Raw genomic sequence first — 20,233 nt, 5'->3', positions numbered from 1 at the left:
CGTTAAATCACCATTAAGTTGCGGATATGCTAGTGACATGAGCCATTTTGACAAAATTATACTCTTTATATCAAAATGATTCCAACCTAAACTCGAGTTCTAGTTCACCTCGTGGTTGTCACCACCACTTTCACCGACCACCACTATCTTGACCAACCACCATCAACCTCATATAACATGTTGAGTGGAGAGAATTTTGGTCTTCGGGCTAGCAAATTCCCAAGTAATCCAACAATCTTAATTGGTTTGTTTCACTGGCAATTTCTAGAGCCTAAGTTTTAAAGCGAAAAGTGGCTCTATAGGCTCATTAATTCAAAAAAGAAAATTTAGTTCATAATAAATACCTATTTTATTGAAAGTTACCGCGATAGTCATTACAATGGTATTGATACATCAATGAGTTGTAATAAGCACGATAACCACCAAATTTAAATTAAAAAAAAAAAAAAAAAAAAGGCGTGTCTAAACATCTTAAAAACCAAATAAAGTACGAGCCTAAAACCCAATTAACTACTTTATTTATACCTTTAATAACCCAAATTCAATGACCATGGATTCCACAACGACCTTGTGGAATCCATAACGACCCAAATTTAATGACTACTTGGGCAACCATGTGTAGACAAATCCATAACGACCTTGTGAAGTGGGATAATGTTTCATCCAACAAATAAAGGGTAGGTTGGGGAACATTATAGATATTCAAACAGCTAGAAATACACATAGTATTTGATATTACCACCAAACGAAATGAAAACATAGGTTGGAAAATGTTATACAAACCCAATATAGAAGAACATTTTCATGTGAATGGTGGGAAAGGGTAAAGACACAGGAACCAACAAAACCCTAATTTATCATCATCCACCCAAAAAAGAATATTAGCACAAATCAAAACCCACAATTAAGTCCCATTAAAACAGGGAAGTAGATGAGAAGTTTTACAGTAACAAACATCATCATCATCATCAACATTGTTAAGTAGTATATGGCATTCTTCTTTTCTAGATGAAAAAAGAGAGACACAGACAGATATTGAAAACATATAGTTTGATTAGTACCACTAACCATATTCATAATCAAAGTTAGGGTTTCATTTAGCAAGGATTTGCTGGGCTTCTTGTTGTTGCTGGTAATTGACAGGCCTCCTGAATAGCATTATGTGTGGCTCTGGGCGATGAATTGCGTAATGAACCCAACCTCGACTTTGCTGAACCCCAATTGCTCTCCATTCATTCTGATTCCAAACAACAAAAAACCTCTTAGGGTTTCTCTCACTAGAAATCTCGAAGATAAAATAGAATTCAAGAACCCTAGTTATGAAATAGATCTAATCAAACTAATTACCTCAGAGAGAAGTCGATTCTTCGGAAGTAGTTTGGCAACTTCAGGAGGAAGAACAACGTGCCTGTAAGGAGAAATTATTAGGGTTTTCTTCATGAATACGAGAGATTTAGAAATCTGAGTTTTAATCCGTTGTAATCGAAAGTTAGCAAACCTGTATTCGTAAGTGTCATCGAAATACTTCTCAGAGTACTGGATCTGACCCATTTCTTGATTTCTTTACTCGAATCTGCAAAATGAAAGGGAACTTGATTACCAAGAAACGAACCAAAACCCTAAAACCCCCAATCGACAAGCACAAAGAGAGAGAGAGAGAGAGAGAGTACCTACGACGCAGAAGGACGGGAGAGAAACTTTTCTGTCTAGTGAAATGACGAATAGTATATTTAAAGGGTTTATTTAAAGTCACGTGGCATGTTGTCCAACGTCGATTAAGAAACTTTAGGAATGATGAAACAAAAACGAGTTGTTTCTTGAAATTGAATTTTCCCTCAAATTAGTTTAGGAAATGTTTGTACCCTTTCTTATATGGAATTCTAATGTTTCTTTAACAAAAAAGAAAAGAAAAAGAGGAAATATTAGGGTGACATAACATTCCCTTTGTACTAGGGCAGCATCGGACAGCCCAATCGAAAGAACAAATGGGATCATCGATTTGATTGGGTTGGGCAGATACCAAGATTGGGTAGCCATTTCCCTCCGATAACACAGAAGACCGATTGCGCTTCACCAGACACAACTAAGCGGAAGTCAAGTTATCTGTTTGGGCGGATGGGTAGTGGATCCTCTAACATGCAGCCTCTTTGGTATATCCACTCGAGTTGTTCACTTCCGGGTGGTTTGAGCCGGGAGATTGGTAGGAGAAATACTCGTCTCCCGCTTGTGACTACTCGGTTTCACGGGCCTAGGAACCCGATCCAGGCTATATGTGTACATGGACCCCTACTCTGTGGCTCTGTGCAAGCAAGTGATACCTAATTTTGCTTAATCTAAATAGGATGGGATTAAGTAATACCTTTCTCATCTCTTCATTTCAAATGAGTTCCATTCTTTTCATTTGGATAGTTAAAAACGTATTCACTAAATTTGAACTACTAATGATACTTAAATTTTATATCATATAAATATACATGTATGCAAGTGATTGTGTATACACCTCAAAAAGTATAACCATAATACACCAAATTGTTCTATTCTTACTTAAATTAAACTAGTTTATCCCTATGTTTGTCTGATATAAATACATGTTGATTTTGATATATTAGTTTTGAGTAGGAGGAAGAAGCCATTTATGTCCTTGAATGTATGAAATATCCATGAATGGTTTTGCTTCGTCGTAACTAAGTTGTTTACTATACGAAGCTCTTAATGTGTTATTTGCTCCTGATCCTACACATTCATATTCGCCGAAAAACACGGTCCTGCATAAAAAAAAAAAAAAAAAAAAAAAACACCCCCTTAATACGACAAATATGTCAGAAGAAGAACGATAAGATATAACATATATATATATGTGAGAGATGAACCACGGACTGATCTCTAGAGGGTAGGTTCAAATCGTTCCATCCGTCGGGAGCTACAATATCAGACATGTATGTTTTAGCAAAGACCACAGTAGCATACGATTTCCAAGCTCGTCCGAGCCAGACCTTCCCTGAGCCAATAATGTTGCAATTAACAAATGAAAATCCTGATTTCTCTTTCTTCGACTGCCTTCCTTGAGCTGTAATAGCCCCACTTATTCCATCCGGTACTTGTTTAGCTATCGAATTTATCGTGCACTCCTGCATAGTTATACATATATAATGTATGTGAGACAGATTTTTCATTTATATATTAAATTTGTGTTGCGAAGTATCTAAGTTTCTATCATTATATACACCTCATAAATTGATCTTCCATTTCCGAAAATGAAATCGATGGATCCTTCAATAAAACATTCCCGAAAATAATGTCTTCCTCGATCATCATGAAGTGTATCTTGGGCGCCATAGAATCCACACCCATAAAATGCAGCTCTATCTCCAGCAACTCTAAGTGCTATTGCTTGAGCCCCTACTGTCCCAGTAGGTGGAGGAGGAGCTGTATTCTTTTCCCAAGGGGCACAAGAAATTCAAAGAAACACCAAATTAGTGTGGAATAACTTGTAAAACTAAGGTGGTGTTGGTCCTCTAAGTCAGATCCAAAATCTGACTCATGATCTAAATTGACTGGTGTCAGATAATGTCTATTTTTGTCTAACTCGTCAAAATACATGCCCCACTCGGCCGATTTTGAGTTAATTTGTTTCAGATATAAAATAAGTCTCAATTAAGAACTCATACTCTGAAATATAACCGTAACCCGTCCATGACTATTATGCCTTGACTAAGACAAGTCAGATTCAGATGAAAAAAATGGGTGGGTACCTGAAAACTAATATTGTATGCAATGAAGTTGGGTGCAAAAATCACAACTGAGGAGCTGAAAATTGTCCCTCCAGTTGAATTTGCAGTGTCATTCCAAACTATAGATGTGTTAAGATAACCCTGACCTTGGAATATCACATTTTTCCTTCTTGCATTAACAACCACCTTCTCCCTAATATGACAAGAAAATTAGTTAATTAATACTTCATTAGTGAGATGATTAAACAACCAACTAATTACTAGGAGGATTAAGAGTACTAACTAACCTATAAACACCAGAGTCAATTAAGATTAAGATTCTAGTAGGACTATGAATAGGAACTGCATCAACAGCACTTTGTATACTAGTGAAATTTCCACATTTCTTTTGATCAACTGTCAATACTTTTGATACATTATATTCTGATATAATCTTCGATTTCCACTTCGACTCCTCACAACGAATTATCGGTTTCTTTCCTTGACGACTGCGGTGCTGGTGGTGACCTTTTGGTATTAGTCTATGATGACTATTATCCCATAAAAGAGATAAGATGTACTCCTCTACTATGTTGAACTTTTTCACTAATCCATTGATTATAGCTCCTTGTAGAGTACTAGTTGAAGTAGTAGGAGAATGAAATTTAGTAAAGAGAGCAAGTGAAATAGAAATGAGAATAATAACCAAGGCTGAAAACCAAAAGAAGATGTTGGTTTTGGTTCTCTTCTTACTAGTGGTGGTCAAGGTGGTAATGTTGTAGTCCATCTTGAGTTTGAGAGAGAGAGAGAGAGAGAGGGGGGTTAATAATTGTAATAATAGGGGTGGGGTTGATTTATATGGGAAGAGTGAGTGGTTATTGGCGTGGGAGGTAAGAAATGTGCATTATTTTTCTTGTGGTCTGTGAGGATAGATGATTGAACTATTTGAATTTTAAAGCAAATGGTGAGGAAATTGAAAGAGAATGAACAGTGAAGGTAGGAGGAAACACACGCTAAGCCAAATAGATATGCGTTATTTCCCTAATAGTCCCTAACTTTGTGACCAGCTTCCTGCCTAGCCCCTAACTTTATCAAAAATTTTCAGATGGCCCCTTCAGTTACCATTAGAACGCCGTTAACCAGTCATCAACTCTCTCTCCTACATCTCTTCCTCTCTCTCTGCCACCTCATCTTTTTGCCACCTCACCGTCTTCTCCGGCGAAGGTCGCCGGCCGGCAAGTTTTCCGGGCGACAACCTTCAAAAATTTAAAATTTTTTTTCCACTCTTCCTTTCTCTCTCTCTAACACTCCGGCGAAGGGAAACCTTCGCCGAAGGTCTGGTCTGTTCTCACGAACAGACCTTCAATGGTCTGTTCGTGAGAACAGACTAGACCTCTGGCGAAGGTTTCCCCTTCGCCGGAGTGTTAGAGAGAGAGGAAGAGTGGAAAAAATATATTTTTTTTTAATGTTTGAAGGTCGCCGGCCGGAAAAATTGCCAACCAGCGGCCTTCGCCTGAGAAGACGATGAGGTGGCGAACAGATGAGGTGGCAGAGAGAGAGGAAGAGATGTAGGAGAGAGAGTTGATGACTGGTTAACGGCGTTCTAACGGTAACTGAAAAAGGGGCCATCTGAGAATTTTTGGTAAAATTAGGGACTAAGCAGGAAGCTGGTCACAAAGTTAGGGGCTATTAGAAAAATAACCCAATAGATATACAGGGAGATATCCCAGGGAGCTATGATGTAACATTGTTTTTTGCTATTTCAAAACTACCATATCATCTTTACAAAAAATGAATAACAAAACTAGCTATGGTGTATCATTGTTTTTCTCTATTCCAAAAGTACGATATCTTCTTTACAAAAATTGAATAATACCCGTACTGGTCGACTCTCCCATAAGATGGGTAAATAAAGTTATGTTTGTCGAAATCTTTGTATATGTGATGAGAAAGTTCGCCTACATCCTAGGAGTAGCATTTTATACTGTTATCATTTTTCCGTCATCATTTACACACATGTTTTAGATACATGTTTGGAGGAGGCCCAAATTGGGTATTGGATTCCCACCATACTTTTTGCTACAAGATAATCATTGTGAAATGTCTGTATGTACAAGCAGGTAGGAGGTTCTCATACCCTTAATTATAGTAAAATACAATAATTTGAAATAACAGCAGTGAAATAATGAAATAGATGAACCCCACCTTATCAAAAATATTAACTCAAATAATGAATGAAGTTGATATCTTCTTGAGACATGAAAAGAAAGCCTTAGGTGTTGAGAAGAAGACTTGACAATACAATCTTGTTTGCTTCTTCTGGCAAAAGAAATAATCAACAACCATTTTCATTTTCAGGTTTCAAGTAAAGCTTCTTTTATGATGAACAGAGTCATCATCCTTCGAATCTATACAGAAAAAATCAACAATCAAGTTATGGGTGTCAAATTTGAAGGTTAACCATTGCAACAAGATATTACCACCTCCATGTTATTCGATCAGCAATATTCGGTTTCAGTCTCAATCTAAATTATCAAATTTAATTCCTAACATCAGCACCTTGGAATTATGTTCATTCATAACCTCATTCGAACGGTCAAGAAAAAAGATGACATATATAGCTGATAAGATCGTCTTTCTGTCAATTCAATCGATTGGAATTGTATGCTAGGTGTACAGAAACTAAATAAAATTTTAACATGCAAAAATCATTACAATTCACTAGTGTCATAATCTTTTAAATTCTTACAATGAATTTCTAGTCCTATTAACAGGATAAACTAATAATGTAAATATTGCATCGACTCTCTCGAACTGAAAAGAGGTTGTATTTCTATGTGATTGCTTGATATCTAAGATTCATATGTATGATCTATATTTCTCCATTTTCCTTTCTGTCAGGAGAATCATGCGAGATATCGAGCATGGACCCACTGTGAGTTTTCTATCTGTACATCGATAGCAACCCCTGCCCCAGTATATTAAAATAAAATGGAGAGCAAGAAGGCTACTAGATTCCATCAGACTTACCAAGAAGCCCCATGTTCGGTGTTTTGGGCGAATTTTCGACAATCTCATTCTTGGGAACAGGCTTCTCTAGGAGTGAAGTCCCTTGAAATATCATCATCTGGCCACCGTTTTTGTACTCGATCAACTGCGTTCCAGCAAGAGGAAATAGAGATTATTGACAACATATAGAAAACAAAAGATATCAATGTATCGAAATCTAAGTAGTTGGGGTCAGTAACTCATGGATCAAATCGCAATTGGGAGTAGACACCTAGTTAGTTGTTATTTGTGAAATTTCAAATAGCTAGAGTCTAATTTTAAGTATTTAAGTAGAGTTTGTGGCTTATCCAAATACCATATACAAAGTATTACAAACAGCCATTTTTCCTATATATATTGATAGTTGATACTTAAGGAAATGTCCTTCGATCAAGGTAACAATGCGTTCAAATAGTCGGAAAGGAAAACATGATGAAGATCATTAAGTCCAGTGGCTTTGGGGATCGTAGCGTTAGCTAGAAACAACTGTTATTTGTGGTTCAATTGGTTGGTCTACCGCTAACGGCGATTGAATCGTGCAACAGGTTACACACTAAGAGCAATCAACTTGATCAGAAGAATCGACTAGGACAGAGTGAAAGTCTCGGGTCATACAACCGAGAACTGGAGGCCTGGTAAGTAGAAGGAAAGAGGTGCACTGAGCCTGGCAGTGGGCCAGGCCCAGGAAGACTCACATGATACTCCAGCAAAAAGATGTGTGGAAAAGTTTCTGAACTATCTTCTCAGATACTCCAGCAAAAAGATAAGAGAAAAACTAATCCCTGAAGTTGTGAGTCAAAGAAGTTCTGATCTTCAAGGATATAGTATCACCATCACAAGGAGATCAATAAGTTCTTGGATTGTGGTTCTAGCTAACATCCGGTGGAGTGTCTTAACTAGAGAAACTTCACTTCCAAGTTTTAGATCTTCGGACAGAAAGGAGCATATATTTGGATTTACTTCGAAGGAAGTGAGTAAGGTATATCTTTCTAACCTAAGCTAGTTCATGTTAAGTTTGTGCATATGATCCTGAGTAGATATTGTAACACGTTAGACGTCTGAATTCCACAAATAGCACTAGGTTACAGTAAATCCCAACAGATACATACACACACATACATATAAGAGGTAGTGAAAACTAGGCTGAGTTTCTGGCGAGTTACTCTGCTCGGAGCACTAGGGATCCTCCCTTGTCCGATCCCAAGCCAATTCCATCTCCAACTACTTACTTAAATCAAAACTCTACCAGTATAGCTCACCTTGTCTTGGGACACCTTCTTAAAGCCGAATTTGTTTGTCCATATGGATTCTGCTTCTTCAGCAGATGGAAGCACTAGGCTTTTAACATTCATTGACCTTAGTAGCTTCTCGATGGAGGCGAACAAAGCCTGGAAATATCCCTATAAAGTGCAAAAAAAGATAGTTTTACGACCATCTCTCGAAAGATTTGAGAAGTCGAGATTCCGATGTCTAGTGAGAAGCCAATGATGGAAAATATATCGAGAGATGAAGTTCACTCCACAAAAATATTTGCATGTAAAAGAGCTATAAAAAGATGGGAAAATTCAAATATGACTAGCCTCACCCGTCCTTGATAATCAGTACTTGTAGCAACAAGAGGAAGTTCAGCAAATTCTTGTCCAAAAATTCTAAGAATTCCAGCAGACACAACCCTTGAACCGCCACTGGGAACATAACTAAATATGAGAAAATATAATTCTAAAGTAAAAGCTGAAATAGTTTTTAGGTTTAATACTTACTTTGCTGTCAGCACTGCACAATACATGCCTCCAAATTCTTGGTCCCTTATATTCCTTCTGCAGAATATCCAATACAGAAGAAGCAAGTGGAAGTTAGTTCCGTGTCCACTAAAAAGGAATAAATTGAAGCAATCAAACAAAGAATGCTAAAACAGTGCAGTGGAAATGATCTAGGCTTACCCGTAAACCATGGAAGGGATGAGGTCACGGCCTGTTTTTGCATCAACTATTGGGTCAAAGCGATCCTGAGGGACAAAGATTTAACAAAATGATCAATAACAGAAATGGACGAATTTTTAACTTCAACAATATCATGTTTCATTCTATAATAAGCAGAGTTATCCTCCCTTCATAATGACTTACATGGAAGATTGCAACAGCCTTGGAAAGCAACAGTCTACTCTCAGGAGTAGCGAGCTTCCCATTAAGGAGAGACCATTTCACATTAAGATCACCTGTCTCATTTGAGCATTCTTCCACATGCTTCTTCTTTATAACATGTGAAAGAGAGTTTCCTAGCTTCACTGGTCCACGAATTAGCAACTCCTGCAAAGTTTGATGAATCGTATTGCAGTCCGTGCAACAAAACCATTTCCCTTTTGGCAATTCCTGTTATCGTAGGCAATTTAGAAATTTAATCCAGAAAACAAGTTCCACATATAGAAATATAGATGAAAGAATAAAATGGTGTTAAGTTATGTACAAACCCTTAGATCTGCCATTTTGTGATCCTTCAAACAGCCAACATGATATTCTTTCTCGCACTGAAAAGAGATGAATGAACCAATTAAATAAAAGCATGGAGACTTAACAATGCTATGGCACAATGTACTGTGCTCCAAAACTGTACGAGAAACAAAGGCTTGAAACCGACGTTGGTAATACAAATATACCTGATCACAAAGTAGAACCGTCCTTGGACCAAATCCCGATTTGCTAAAATCATGAGATCTGCATAGACAAGATAAATATAATAGCTAGTTAAATATAAATTAAAAGAGGATGAGTCACAAAAAACATATGGGAGGTAAATATAATAGCTAGTTATGGAGATCTGAGGGCTGAATTTGCAATACAGAAAATAACATAATTCTCCCTAGTGACAAGCACAGCGTACCTGCATAATGCACATCCACCAATTTCTGTGTCTTGTGTTTTGACAGTTCGGATGCATCGCTTAGAAATTTGTTCTACTGGATCATCTCCTGAAACTCTACCGGCCGCCACTGCATTGGCATTATGCTTGCAAAAGTTTTCTCTTTGGTACATGAGTTGGCAATATTGACAGTACCATTTACCAGTTGGGACAGTAGATAGACCAACACAATCTGGAATAAAAAAATGGAACATCAAATCTTAGTCCATGGCCAATTAGCAGAGAAATCTTCAGAAAAACCCTCCAGAAATATAATACAAACAAGCAAAAATGGGAAGTGGACAAAGATGTGAAATAGCAAGCTATCATTTTCCAATAATAAGGTTGCAATTAAGAAAAGAAATATCAGAGGAAGGATTACACAAACTGGTGTAACATGCCTACACATGCATTACTCTTCAAGGCACCCGGCCAACAGATGAACAATACAAGTACTACACAAGATAATTGTGTAACAGTAATTTTTTAGGAAAGTTGAATTAATTTAGATTAGGAATTTCTAACATCTATTTTGAGGGGCTCTCGTAGATGGGCAGATAGGATCAACAGATGTAACATATTAATTATCATACAATTTACTCGTAGGAAATTCCGAAGCATCTTTAGTAGTTAATTCTCTAGAAAATCTGAAGATAGATAAGCTTCAGTTGTTATTTGATGACTAAAAGGTGACAAACTGAAAAACTGCGTTTTCATATTTCAGTTAACAAATATCAACCCTCTTGAAGCTTGGGCAGCCAATGGAAAAGGTGTTATTGAATAATCAATCAGTAGAGAGTGAAATGTACCTCTATGAAAGGCCCTGGGGCATGCATCACAAAGCAAAAGATCTCCAAAGTCTGCACAAATGCTGCAAAGGTCATCATTGTCATTGGAAGAAAACTTCCGACCTTTCGACAGAGATACTGATAATTCATGAAGTGATACCCCATTGGATGTGTAAATGTTCAGGTAACTGGCAAACACACATAAAAAAGGCTAACATAGATTAGAAAAATTGAAACAGTAGACTAACAATTTACATTTTAAAGTTTTTAGTAGTAACTCACGGTTTGCGGCGTGAAGCCCAACCAGCATGAGCTTCAAATAGTGAAGGGCTGACCTGATAGTCAAAAATAGACTGTTACTATAATTACCAAAACATTCAGTTTGATATTGTAGTATTTACAATAAGAAATAATAAAGGGCAGGACAAGCTGTGTGATAAATTCCCACTTATATATGATATTGCTTCTGATCAGGAAGCAACGGTATCTTCTGTATTCGATAGGTCTAGCAGTGAATGGAATGTTTGTACGAGGAGAAACCTCAATGATTGGGAGGTAGATCAGTTTGTGCTATTGTGCGACCTCCTAAAAGACGTTAGACTAAACACTGAGAAAGACAAGAAAGTATGGAAGGTAGGAAGCGACAAGCCTCTTTGTGTAAGAGAATGTTATGACAGGATGATTCAAAACGTACAAATTCTCTCGGAACCCTTAGTTAAAATTCTTCATAGAAAACATACACCGCCACGGGTAGTTTTCTTAGTATGGTCTATTCTCATTGGTAGAGTGCCTACGGTGGAAGCACTAAAACACAGAGGGTTTCAGTTGCCTAGCAGATGTATTTTATGCAGAATGGAGGAGGAAACGTCAGATCATTTATTCCTAAATTGTAGGGTGGCTTCGAACCTATGGGAATATTTCATGGGAACACTAAAAATCCAATGGTGTAGGCCAAGCACGATCGTATCGATGTTTGAACAGTGGGATGGTATTAAGAAACCGAACTCCAAAAAGGAGATTTGGGATCTCATACCGGTGGCAATAGTATGGAACCTCTGGAAGGATCGGAACGATAAAATTTTCAAGGAATCGAATTTGTTTTCAGTAACAGATGTGGAAGATGTAAAAGGAACGATCCATTACTAGATAAGCAGTTCACGTAAGTTTAAATTCACTTCTTTTCTGGATGTAGTTAGGAATTGGGAGGCATGGGTTATGTGAATGTAACATAACCCGAGCAACCCTTTTTCCTTCCTCAGTCCGGTGTATAGCTTTCCTTTCGTTTTTAATTCAATCAAGTTCTCAAAAAAAAAAAAAAATAATAATAAAGGAAACATGCTTTGATTAAAAAAAGTCTAAATCATGGACACTGACACTAGTTCACCGATATTAATTGGCATAACCATTGTCCCCCACTCCCTATGAAGGTCCCAGGTCTAAGAATGCGCATGCAGGGGGAGCACTGGAGCAGTGGATCGAGCTTTCGGTGCATTCCCATTTGGCAATGGGCATGGGGAAGAACAATAGCTAATTCAATATTTAAGTAGTCAAAAGACTCAAAATACCTCTGCATTGCAGCAATGACAGAATATACCGAAACCCTTTTTATAGCCCTCGAGCAATTTCTGTCCAACAAAAGGTAAATACAGATCAAATAAATGAATTTAGCAGCAAAGAAAATGAATGTATTCAATCATATCCATGTAACCAACCTGACCACGATTGTAATATGCTAGTTCAGTTCCGTCAGGTAAACCATCTTCCTCAAATACCAACTTATGCAATCGCAAATCTCTGCAACATTAAAAGTTAAAGTTTTAGTGATTTGCAAAATAAGGATAACAAAGGAAAATAAATACAGGAATATGGCAGTAAGAAATTTAATGCAAAAAAGAAAAGGGAAAACCGACTTTCTTGTTAGCTTCCCCTTGCTATTCTTTTTTTGTCGAGAAATACAGTTTGAAGCAACATCAGATGATTTAGGAGTTGAAATTGGTTCAGATGACCTGAGGTAGTCATAAATATAGGAGTATGAGAAACCGAACAAGAGATAGAAAGCATATCAGAAACAAAGCAATATATAGACGATATAATTTGATGTAATATTACAAAACTAAAGGGAAGTTCTAAGAGAGCAAGGAAAAACGCCAGCGAAATTCACCTAAACAACCCAGAAGTCAAACAACGAAAATGATAGTTAAGACTTAGAAAAAGTCAACTCTCTTATATAGCATACCTAGTATCAGAAGTATCAGTACATACTGGGCGTGCTTGAGACTTCTTTATTTCAAGGCATGAAGCGCATAGTACAGCTGTCTTCATAATGCGAGACGTAGGAAGAGGTCCTAAATCATTAAAAGTACATACGTTACAATGAGAAAGAACAAAATTCTTCTCACTTGAAGAAAAAGACGTGAACTGCAATTACTATTAGTTAAAGAAAAAGACAAATAACATACTTCTTATCACTTAAAGATAAGGACAAGGAACGCAAACTTTATCCATGCATAAATGCTTTAGCAATAGAAATTTGTCCAAAAAATAATTTATAATGTTTGGCTTCTAAAGGTGTGTAATGCTCACCGTTGCAACTCTTACAGACTGTAACCTTTTTAACAGGTGATGAACAAAAGATTGCGCTTTTAATTGTTTCTTCCAACGTGTCCAAAGGAGCATCCCTACACACATTCAAGACATCACGGATGCTGTTCCCGTTTTCCAAGAATATATAATCAGCAGCACGTTTATTTTTACTACCAGCGTGCCTCTCGAATTGCAAAGGTGAAACAACCTATGTTGATCAAATCAAGCATTCAGTGGGTTAGTCTACCTTACTTTCAGATATATTATAGAAAGAACATCATTGAAGCAACAACATAATACTCACACTATCCCCCCCTTTGCAGCTGCTACAGGAACACAAAATCCCACAACCTTTAATCTTTCCCTTCAACCCGTTCTGCGTGAAATTCAGCTTTAAAAAGTCGTAAAGAAGAAAGCAATATTATGAAGCAGAAAAGAATACGGGAACAAAAGATTAGCAGCGTATGAAATATACCTTATTACCACGATAGAGGTAACTGACAGGCAACCCCTCAAGCATACCAGTCTCAAGAAGCTCCTTCATCTTGAATGGAAACTTGGTCAAAGAAATCTTTTTCGACATTTTCATTTCAAGCTTATTTGTTGAAGGTGTTCTCAGTGGGCTAGCCCTACCGGGGGTGATCTCCTCGTCTTCTGCTGTTGATGTTTTCCTGCAAATATCAGAACAAACTTTCGCTTGGTTCTTGCAACCATCAGTTGACACAAGAGTTCCATTATTGCAATCATCAATCGGTACTAAAGCTTCACTTTTGTCATCATGATCCATAACTCTAGCTTCATTCTCGAAAACGTCCTCTGATACTAAAGCGTCATTCTTGCAAAGATCCTCTGATACTAAAACTTCATTCGTGCAAATACCTTCATTTTTACCATCATCATAATTATTGCAAACATCCTCTGATACTAAAGCTTCATTCTTGTGGACATCCTCCGAGACTAAAGCTTCATCGTTACAATCATCATTGGCTTCATCCTCGCGAACACTTAATGATAGTAAAGCGTCATTGTTTCGATTGACACCCTTTACTCTAACTTCTTTGTTACAATCTGAAGCCAATACTAAAACTTCATTTTCACAACCATCACCCATCACTCTGGCTCCATTGCCACAAACACCAGCCACTACTCTATCTTCATTGTTGCAAGCATCAGTTGACACCGTAGCTTCATATTCGGAATCATCCCCCATTAATCTGGGTTCATTCTTGCAATCCTCATTGGTTACCCTGACCAGAAATTCCTCTTGGCAATCATCCCTTAGTACTCTGGCATCATTCTCTGAAACATCAGCTGATACTAAGACGTCATTTTTGCGAACATCGCCAATCACTCCAGTTCCATTCTTGCATATCTCAGGAGATGCCAAAGCTTCATTATCTTCATTTTTGGAGGCATTATCCATTAGAATAGCTTCATTTTTGCAGACATCATCCATTAAAATAGCTTCATTTTTGCAGACATCATCCACTAAAATAGCTTCATTTTTGCAGACATCATCCATTACAATATCTTCAACTTTGCAAATGTAACCCATTAACATGGAACTTCCACTTGTCCCCGTAAACTTGCGCCGAGTATAATACTTCAGCGGCGTCTTATCCACTGAAGCCTTTCTAATACCACCATTACTGGAATCAATCACAACTGGTTTTTCTGCTTGTGAAATGCCCACCAAACATGTTCTTGAATCTTCGTTGGTCCGTGATTTAAATAAAGGAAAATCAACATCCTCAATTTTTGGGCATTTGATGAGATTTATTATCTGTTTCTCAGAAGATTTCACCAAATCATTTTCATTCACCAAATCCTTATCTAGGTCTTCTTTGCAAACAAAACTTCTCAATCTCTTAGATTTCTCAGAAACTCCATTACTAAAAGAACCATTCTGAACTTTCCTGGTTCGAGACCGACTGAAAGAAACATATAATTCAGATTGAGCTTGCATTAAAGCAAATTCGCGTTTCAAACCGGTTCTAGGTGTTGATAACAACATGAATCCCTCTGAATCAGCCATGTTCGTCATCTCAAACTAATTGCCCTAGATAAATTTTTGTTACAAAATGAACATTTTGGTTGCACAAATCAGTTAGATAAAACCCAAACGTATCGACGAAGTAAGAAGAAAAAAACCTAATAGATTGGATAATAACATTGAAATCAGATAAAGATCCAAACTCTCAACCTAATTAGAAATCGAAAATACATAAATAAAAAGGAATCTGAAAATTAGGGTTTCTGCTAACCAGTCGATGGAGGAAATCAGAAAATAGGTCCGACGACGTTTAACTCGCTTTCTCAAAGAGATTAGAGAGATAGGGAGAGGATAGAAAAAAATTACTGAAAATAATGTGAATTGTCAACGAAATGACGAAAAAGCCCATGCTTGTTATGTCATTGACAATAGAACCCCACCTGAAATCCTCGTGACCTCGTCCTTAAAAGTAGGGAAATTTTGGTCATTATGTAGTTTATATGAATATTTTCGTCAATTCCTTTAAAATTGACAGTAATTAAGAAAACCTAAATATCTTTTGATGAGGTTAATCGGATGGAGCAGAGACAGAAAGAGACAGCTTTGAATTTTGAGCCGTGAAACAGGGAATCAGTCAGCGCTAATCCACCCAATCTTATGTTAGTGGAGTATTAATTTCAGCCGTTGATTTGTTTGATCTGGTATATACGCGCGCATTTCACCAACTTGATAGGTGGGGTTCTTCGCGCCTAAAATTAGTAGGGCGGGAAATTGAAATATGTACCGCCTTACCTTACTATAGTATTTTATAGGTTAGTTTCGTCTTTTTTTTTTTTTTTTTTTTTTGTTAAGAGAGGTTAGTTTCGTCTTGGCTACCAACTTATGACCTATAGGTCATTTTGAGCCCTAATAAGGGTCTCACCCATTTTCGTGGGTAAGAACCAATTTTTTTTCTCGAAACTACCTCTATTGTGTGTTTGGACGAAGCATTTTCAAGTATGATTTCTAAAAAAAAAAAAAAAATTGGTAAGAATCAAGATTCTTTGGTTTGTTTAGCTACCAAAAATCATAAGACACTCATTTCGGCCACCACAATTTCTCTCTTTTTTTTATCTTTTGTCTTCTCACTGTCATTTATCTTTCTCTTCTTCTCTTCCTTCCTCTTCTACTGCATCTCTCTATTGTGATAGAAATTGTCAGATTCTCCCTTCGCCAAAATAGATAGAGAGAATGAAGGATGAGAAGAAAGATTAGAAGGTGGAGAGAGAGAGAGAGGAAGCATGAGAGAGAAAATTATTGTGGTGGGGTGGGGGGTGGTGATCCGCAAATAAGATTTAAAAAAGAATAATTAAAATCGCCCATAATGGTCGTCTGCCAGCGACTATTTTCAGAGTGGAGAAAGAATGGTGGCGGGGATTGGATGAAACAAAAAGAAATCGAAAAAATTTAGTGAAAATTTTGTACTCTGAAAAATTTCGTTGTTCCCAAAAAAAAGTGGACTTATTTAACTGATGATGTGAAAATAAATGCTAGTGTATATCTTACATACTGAACATTACCTTGAATGAAATTCTTAATAATTGTATTTCATTTCCAATCCAAATATGCCTAAACAATGCACGAGAAAAGAAACATAACCGAAGAAAAGGAAGATGCTAAAACTACATAATCAAGAAATCATAATCTAACTTAATTGTTCCCCACACATCAAACTTATAACAACTTATCATAATACACTGAAATTCAACTTAATTTTGTGGGAATTAATTTTAAGTAATTTATGCCAAAGGATCCAAATTGCCCAATAATAAAACCACCGCCACTGGCACTACCATTCCATCACCACCCCAGAGTGCTTAATCTGAGTCCAGGGAGATGATTATTTTCTCACTCCTCATCTACCTCTTCAGTTGACATGAGGGTAGCCGATCGACTCAACTCCGATCTCCAAGTCAGTAGTACTCCCATGTCTGGTGGTCCGATGGAGATAGTCGCCTCGGCAGGTGGTTGTAAGAGGGCCGCAGTAGTTGTGTATGAAGGAGTAAGGGAGTGTGGGTCTAGGCTTTTATAAGGTAGAAGGATCAACTTTACAACGAGAGGAGACAGGGTAAGGTCGCATCTTCCCAAGTGTATGCGCCAGACCACCTGCACTTTAACAAGAACTACGTTCCTCGCTCCTTTCTTCCTTATCACTATTTACTTTACTACAGTATTTCTTTTTTGGTGCCTTTGTATGCGGCCCCCCATTTTTATTGTCGTAGGTTTCTCATTTTGTAGGCATCTCCCTTTTTGGCCGTTTTGTCTGTAGATGTTCCAAACACTTGCCTTTTTTTTTTCTTTTTTCATTTTCGTTTTGATTTTTTTCGAACCCTTAGATTTCTCCAAGTTTTTTGAACGATAGCATCTGTAGACCATTCATCGATGAAAGAGACTAAAGAAAAGTTTCAAAAGATCTTCATTTCTTATTAAAAACCGATTCTAAAAACCTTTATTTTATTTTATTTTATTTTATTTTATCCGTTAGTCTAGTGTTAGAAAAGTTTTCGAAGTAGTTAAACCTATGAAAAGTGTTTGTGTTTGGGTTGATTTCGATTTTAAAGTGATATGTAAGTAGTAATGGAATTTATCAGATCTCAAAATTTTTGAATGGTTTAGGACTCATACCAATCTGTGAGGTCTCCGACTATCCATACTTAAAGCCTAAGCCAAACCTTGAACTGCAACCAATCCGAGAATAAGCTTGCTTTCTCGACTAGACAATCTGATGGGAAGGCCGCCCACAGAGTACTCCAGTTAAACTGAATTGACTAGAGTTATTGACTCTAGCAGGACGCCTACAACAAAAAAAGTTGTGTGCAAGGCATCCTTTCTTTATTTTGGTGAGTTAACGAGGGAAGGGAACTTCCCATCTGCTCAGTATGTCTCTCATAAATATATTATACGACACAGTAGCTCCCTGTTATTGGCGATCCCCTATTTTAGGAAAATGGTCGAAAGTGCTCCCACTCAAAACACACACTCTCCGTTTTTTCTTCGACTCAAAATCAATTGACCCGACAAGATCCAGTTACAGAGTCGGCTCAAGTCCGTTGATTCCAAATTCGGTGGACCGATTTTGTGGTCTAACCCTACTGCCACTATTGAATACAAATAAATTCGGTGGACACATACCGAATTATGTTACAAATTTCGGCTCAAGTTGGTGGATTTCAACTCCAGAACATTAGAGTCGAACTCGATGGACCTTGTGCCAAATTTTATAACAACATTAGGCTCCGCCTTTTCTCGGCCACCTCTATTCGGATGCGATCAAACTAAATTTATTTAGTCAACAATTTGAACTTTTATGAAACTTATAGTTCTCATCTAAGGAAGACTTCTTAAGGGGGGAACAATTTGCAATGCTTGGCCACACATGAAATCTACCATCAATTCATTACTAGAATTTGGTAATACAAGCCAAAGAGAGAGAGAGAGAGAGATCTGGTTATTGCCTTATTGGCTTTCCGTTCAGTAGATGGCAGTCCATTTTATAAAGATTCTAAAGGATATTACATGATGCCAAATTGAAAGAGCTAGGGGTAGAAATTGTTTGGTTTTGAATTTTACATAGAAATGAGGGAGAACAATGATAACTATACCTATGTGAATCAGAATTATAAAAAATTCATATTATTAATCTATAACTTGTAGCCTGGCCCATCTAAAATTGATTCGATTTTTAAAAGTGGATCATATTCTTAAATTTAAGATAGTTTAAAATAGAATCCTGTAATGTAATATGTTGTAAAATAATCTTCCGAAAGCAACTATGGTTTAGAGTTTCGGGTTTAAGAATCGATAGACTAATGCAAGCTAAGTTGAAAACAAAACTATGAATTTTTACATTCAGTTAGGCAGTGTGGGAAAAGTATTACTTGGTTGCTATTGCTATTATTTGACAAGCAGCCCATCAACAAGCTCCTGAAACATATACTAATGGGGGCTAAATGAATAAGAATAACTTGGGATGAAGGCAACCATATATGGGAAAGGAGAAGAAGTAAACAATTTAAGGGACAATCCCAAGAAAAGAATTGCTTAATCCCCAATTATTCTCTCTCTCTCTCTCTCACACACACACACACTCAATTTGCAAACAAAAAGATCTACTTATTTCTATACAAAATAATAAAATCTCAACTCATATTAGTTTGAGTTTCAATGAAGAAACCCAAAAGTTATATTTCTTTAAAATACTAGAACAACTCACAAAAAAAAACAAAGAGAATTGAATGGAATTCTTACCCAACTTTTCTTATCAAATCTTTCTTTTCCTACTTTTTTCACCTATAAAACATTTTCTTGGCCCTTAACTCTTCATCATAATTTTTGTTAACTAGTAAGTTAGTAACCATGGCCGGCCCTCTCTTTGGCAGCTCGCCAAAAACCTCGCCAATTCGGTCGCCCATAGTAAGATGCATTGCTATTGTTTTACTAGTATTACTCGTTATCGTTGGTCTCATCGTGCTCATCACTTGGCTAGCTATTAAGCCCAAAAAGTTAGTCTACACCATTGAAACAGGTAAGGTCGAGAAGTTCGACCTACATCTCAATAATCTCAATGCCACATTCGATTTTGTTTTAAGAGCTCATAATCCTAACAAGAAAGCATCAGTATATTACGATTCAATCGAAGTTTCGGTATTATATGATGATGAACCAATTGCCTTTCAAATGGTTGAACCATTTTTTCAACCTCACAAAAATGTGACTATGTTAGATGTAAAGCCCATGGGCCTATCTGTACCGATAGAGGAGTCTGTCTCTAAGGATATTGGGCTTGAAAAATCCTCAGGTGAGATCCAAGTAGAGGTTCGAGTTAAGGCAAGAATTCGATTTAAAGTAGGAAAATGGAAATCATCCCACTACACACTAAAAGTGAAATGTTACCATGTGGAAGTACATGTATCATCGCCCAAACAATTCCATCAATCGGAATGCCATGTCGATATTTAAATTTTTAAGTGTGTTGATTTGTGTTTGTTTTGCTTTTTTCAATTGGATGGTTGCCGGGTTATAAGATTATCGCTTGAAATGCCTACTGAAATTTTATAATTTTTTACTTGTTGTAATAATTTGCTGTAATTTCCTTTTGTTGCCAAACTCTACTATTTTGCTGTAATTTTTATTTGAAAGTTATTTTAAGTCTAATTTGGACCAGCTGAAAGTTTCCC

The 20,233-nt window shown here is 37.0% G+C and overlaps 4 protein-coding genes across 7 annotated transcripts; 1 reads left to right on the top strand and 3 right to left on the bottom strand.

Moving 5' to 3' along the window:
- Positions 1-881: 881 nt before the first annotated feature.
- Positions 882-1,848, bottom strand: LOC147558149 (cyclin-dependent kinases regulatory subunit 1-like). The gene is made up of 4 exons (XM_086659693.1): positions 1,671-1,848; positions 1,499-1,573; positions 1,348-1,408; positions 882-1,237 (listed from the first exon to the last, which is right to left on the bottom strand). The coding sequence occupies exons 2-4, from the start codon at positions 1,549-1,551 to the stop codon at positions 1,094-1,096; spliced, it is 258 nt and encodes an 85-aa protein (XP_086515819.1). The 5' UTR covers positions 1,552-1,573; positions 1,671-1,848; the 3' UTR covers positions 882-1,093.
- A 581-nt stretch (positions 1,849-2,429) lies between these two features.
- On the bottom strand, positions 2,430-4,635 carry LOC147558148 (putative pectinesterase 14). Its single transcript, XM_086659692.1, has 5 exons — positions 4,019-4,635; positions 3,753-3,924; positions 3,227-3,433; positions 2,878-3,128; positions 2,430-2,765 (listed from the first exon to the last, which is right to left on the bottom strand). Exons 1-5 carry the CDS (start codon positions 4,495-4,497, stop codon positions 2,606-2,608), a joined length of 1,269 nt encoding a protein of 422 aa, XP_086515818.1. The 5' UTR covers positions 4,498-4,635; the 3' UTR covers positions 2,430-2,605.
- Positions 4,636-5,729: 1,094 nt separating this feature from the next.
- LOC147558147 (Acyl-CoA N-acyltransferase with RING/FYVE/PHD-type zinc finger domain-containing protein) lies at positions 5,730-15,444 on the bottom strand. 4 transcript variants are annotated; one of them, XM_086659690.1, is made up of 19 exons: positions 13,500-15,444; positions 13,329-13,400; positions 13,025-13,232; positions 12,678-12,786; positions 12,352-12,447; positions 12,154-12,235; positions 12,007-12,066; positions 10,724-10,776; positions 10,463-10,629; positions 9,636-9,846; positions 9,412-9,469; positions 9,226-9,282; positions 8,882-9,127; positions 8,699-8,763; positions 8,519-8,575; positions 8,344-8,443; positions 8,018-8,158; positions 6,741-6,864; positions 5,730-6,118 (listed from the first exon to the last, which is right to left on the bottom strand). In XM_086659690.1, exons 1-19 carry the CDS (start codon positions 15,066-15,068, stop codon positions 6,072-6,074), a joined length of 3,522 nt encoding a protein of 1,173 aa, XP_086515816.1. In that variant the 5' UTR covers positions 15,069-15,444; the 3' UTR covers positions 5,730-6,071. The 4 variants fall into 4 exon arrangements, with proteins under 4 accessions (XP_086515816.1, XP_086515817.1, XP_086515815.1 ...); XM_086659691.1 differs by having other exon boundaries at positions 5,730-6,029; XM_086659689.1 differs by having other exon boundaries at positions 13,329-13,415; positions 13,500-15,390.
- Positions 15,445-19,384: 3,940 nt separating this feature from the next.
- On the top strand, positions 19,385-20,233 carry LOC147558146 (uncharacterized protein At1g08160-like). The gene has a single exon (XM_086664538.1). The coding sequence runs from the start codon at positions 19,413-19,415 to the stop codon at positions 20,013-20,015; it is 603 nt and encodes a 200-aa protein (XP_086520664.1). The 5' UTR covers positions 19,385-19,412; the 3' UTR covers positions 20,016-20,233.

Source organism: Eschscholzia californica, unplaced genomic scaffold (genome assembly GCF_041429995.1).
Source record: "Eschscholzia californica isolate CP2 unplaced genomic scaffold, dmEscCali1.0.p SCAF_2, whole genome shotgun sequence".
NCBI lineage: Eukaryota > Viridiplantae > Streptophyta > Magnoliopsida > Ranunculales > Papaveraceae > Eschscholzia > Eschscholzia californica.
Note: the sequence above shows the minus strand (reverse complement) of the source record. Positions and strands in the feature narration are given on the sequence as shown.

Coding starts and splice junctions, on each gene's coding strand:
- LOC147558149 (XM_086659693.1), bottom strand. CDS start 1,551: ATGGGTCAGATCCAGTACTCTGAGAAGTATTTCGATGACACTTACGAA. Junction 1,409..1,498: donor GATGACACTTACGAATACAG/GTTTGCTAACTT, acceptor TTCTCCTTACAG/GCACGTTGTTCTTCCTCCTG. Junction 1,238..1,347: donor AGAATCGACTTCTCTCTGAG/GTAATTAGTTTG, acceptor GTTTGGAATCAG/AATGAATGGAGAGCAATTGG.
- LOC147558148 (XM_086659692.1), bottom strand. CDS start 4,497: ATGGACTACAACATTACCACCTTGACCACCACTAGTAAGAAGAGAACC. Junction 3,925..4,018: donor ATTGACTCTGGTGTTTATAG/GTTAGTTAGTAC, acceptor TTGTCATATTAG/GGAGAAGGTGGTTGTTAATG. Junction 3,434..3,752: donor CATACAATATTAGTTTTCAG/GTACCCACCCAT, acceptor CCTTGGGAAAAG/AATACAGCTCCTCCTCCACC.
- LOC147558147 (XM_086659689.1), bottom strand. CDS start 15,068: ATGACGAACATGGCTGATTCAGAGGGATTCATGTTGTTATCAACACCT. Junction 8,444..8,518: donor TGTGCAGTGCTGACAGCAAA/GTAAGTATTAAA, acceptor TTATGTTCCCAG/TGGCGGTTCAAGGGTTGTGT. Junction 6,865..8,017: donor AGAAGGTGTCCCAAGACAAG/GTGAGCTATACT, acceptor GCTGGAACGCAG/TTGATCGAGTACAAAAACGG.
- LOC147558146 (XM_086664538.1), top strand. CDS start 19,413: ATGGCCGGCCCTCTCTTTGGCAGCTCGCCAAAAACCTCGCCAATTCGG.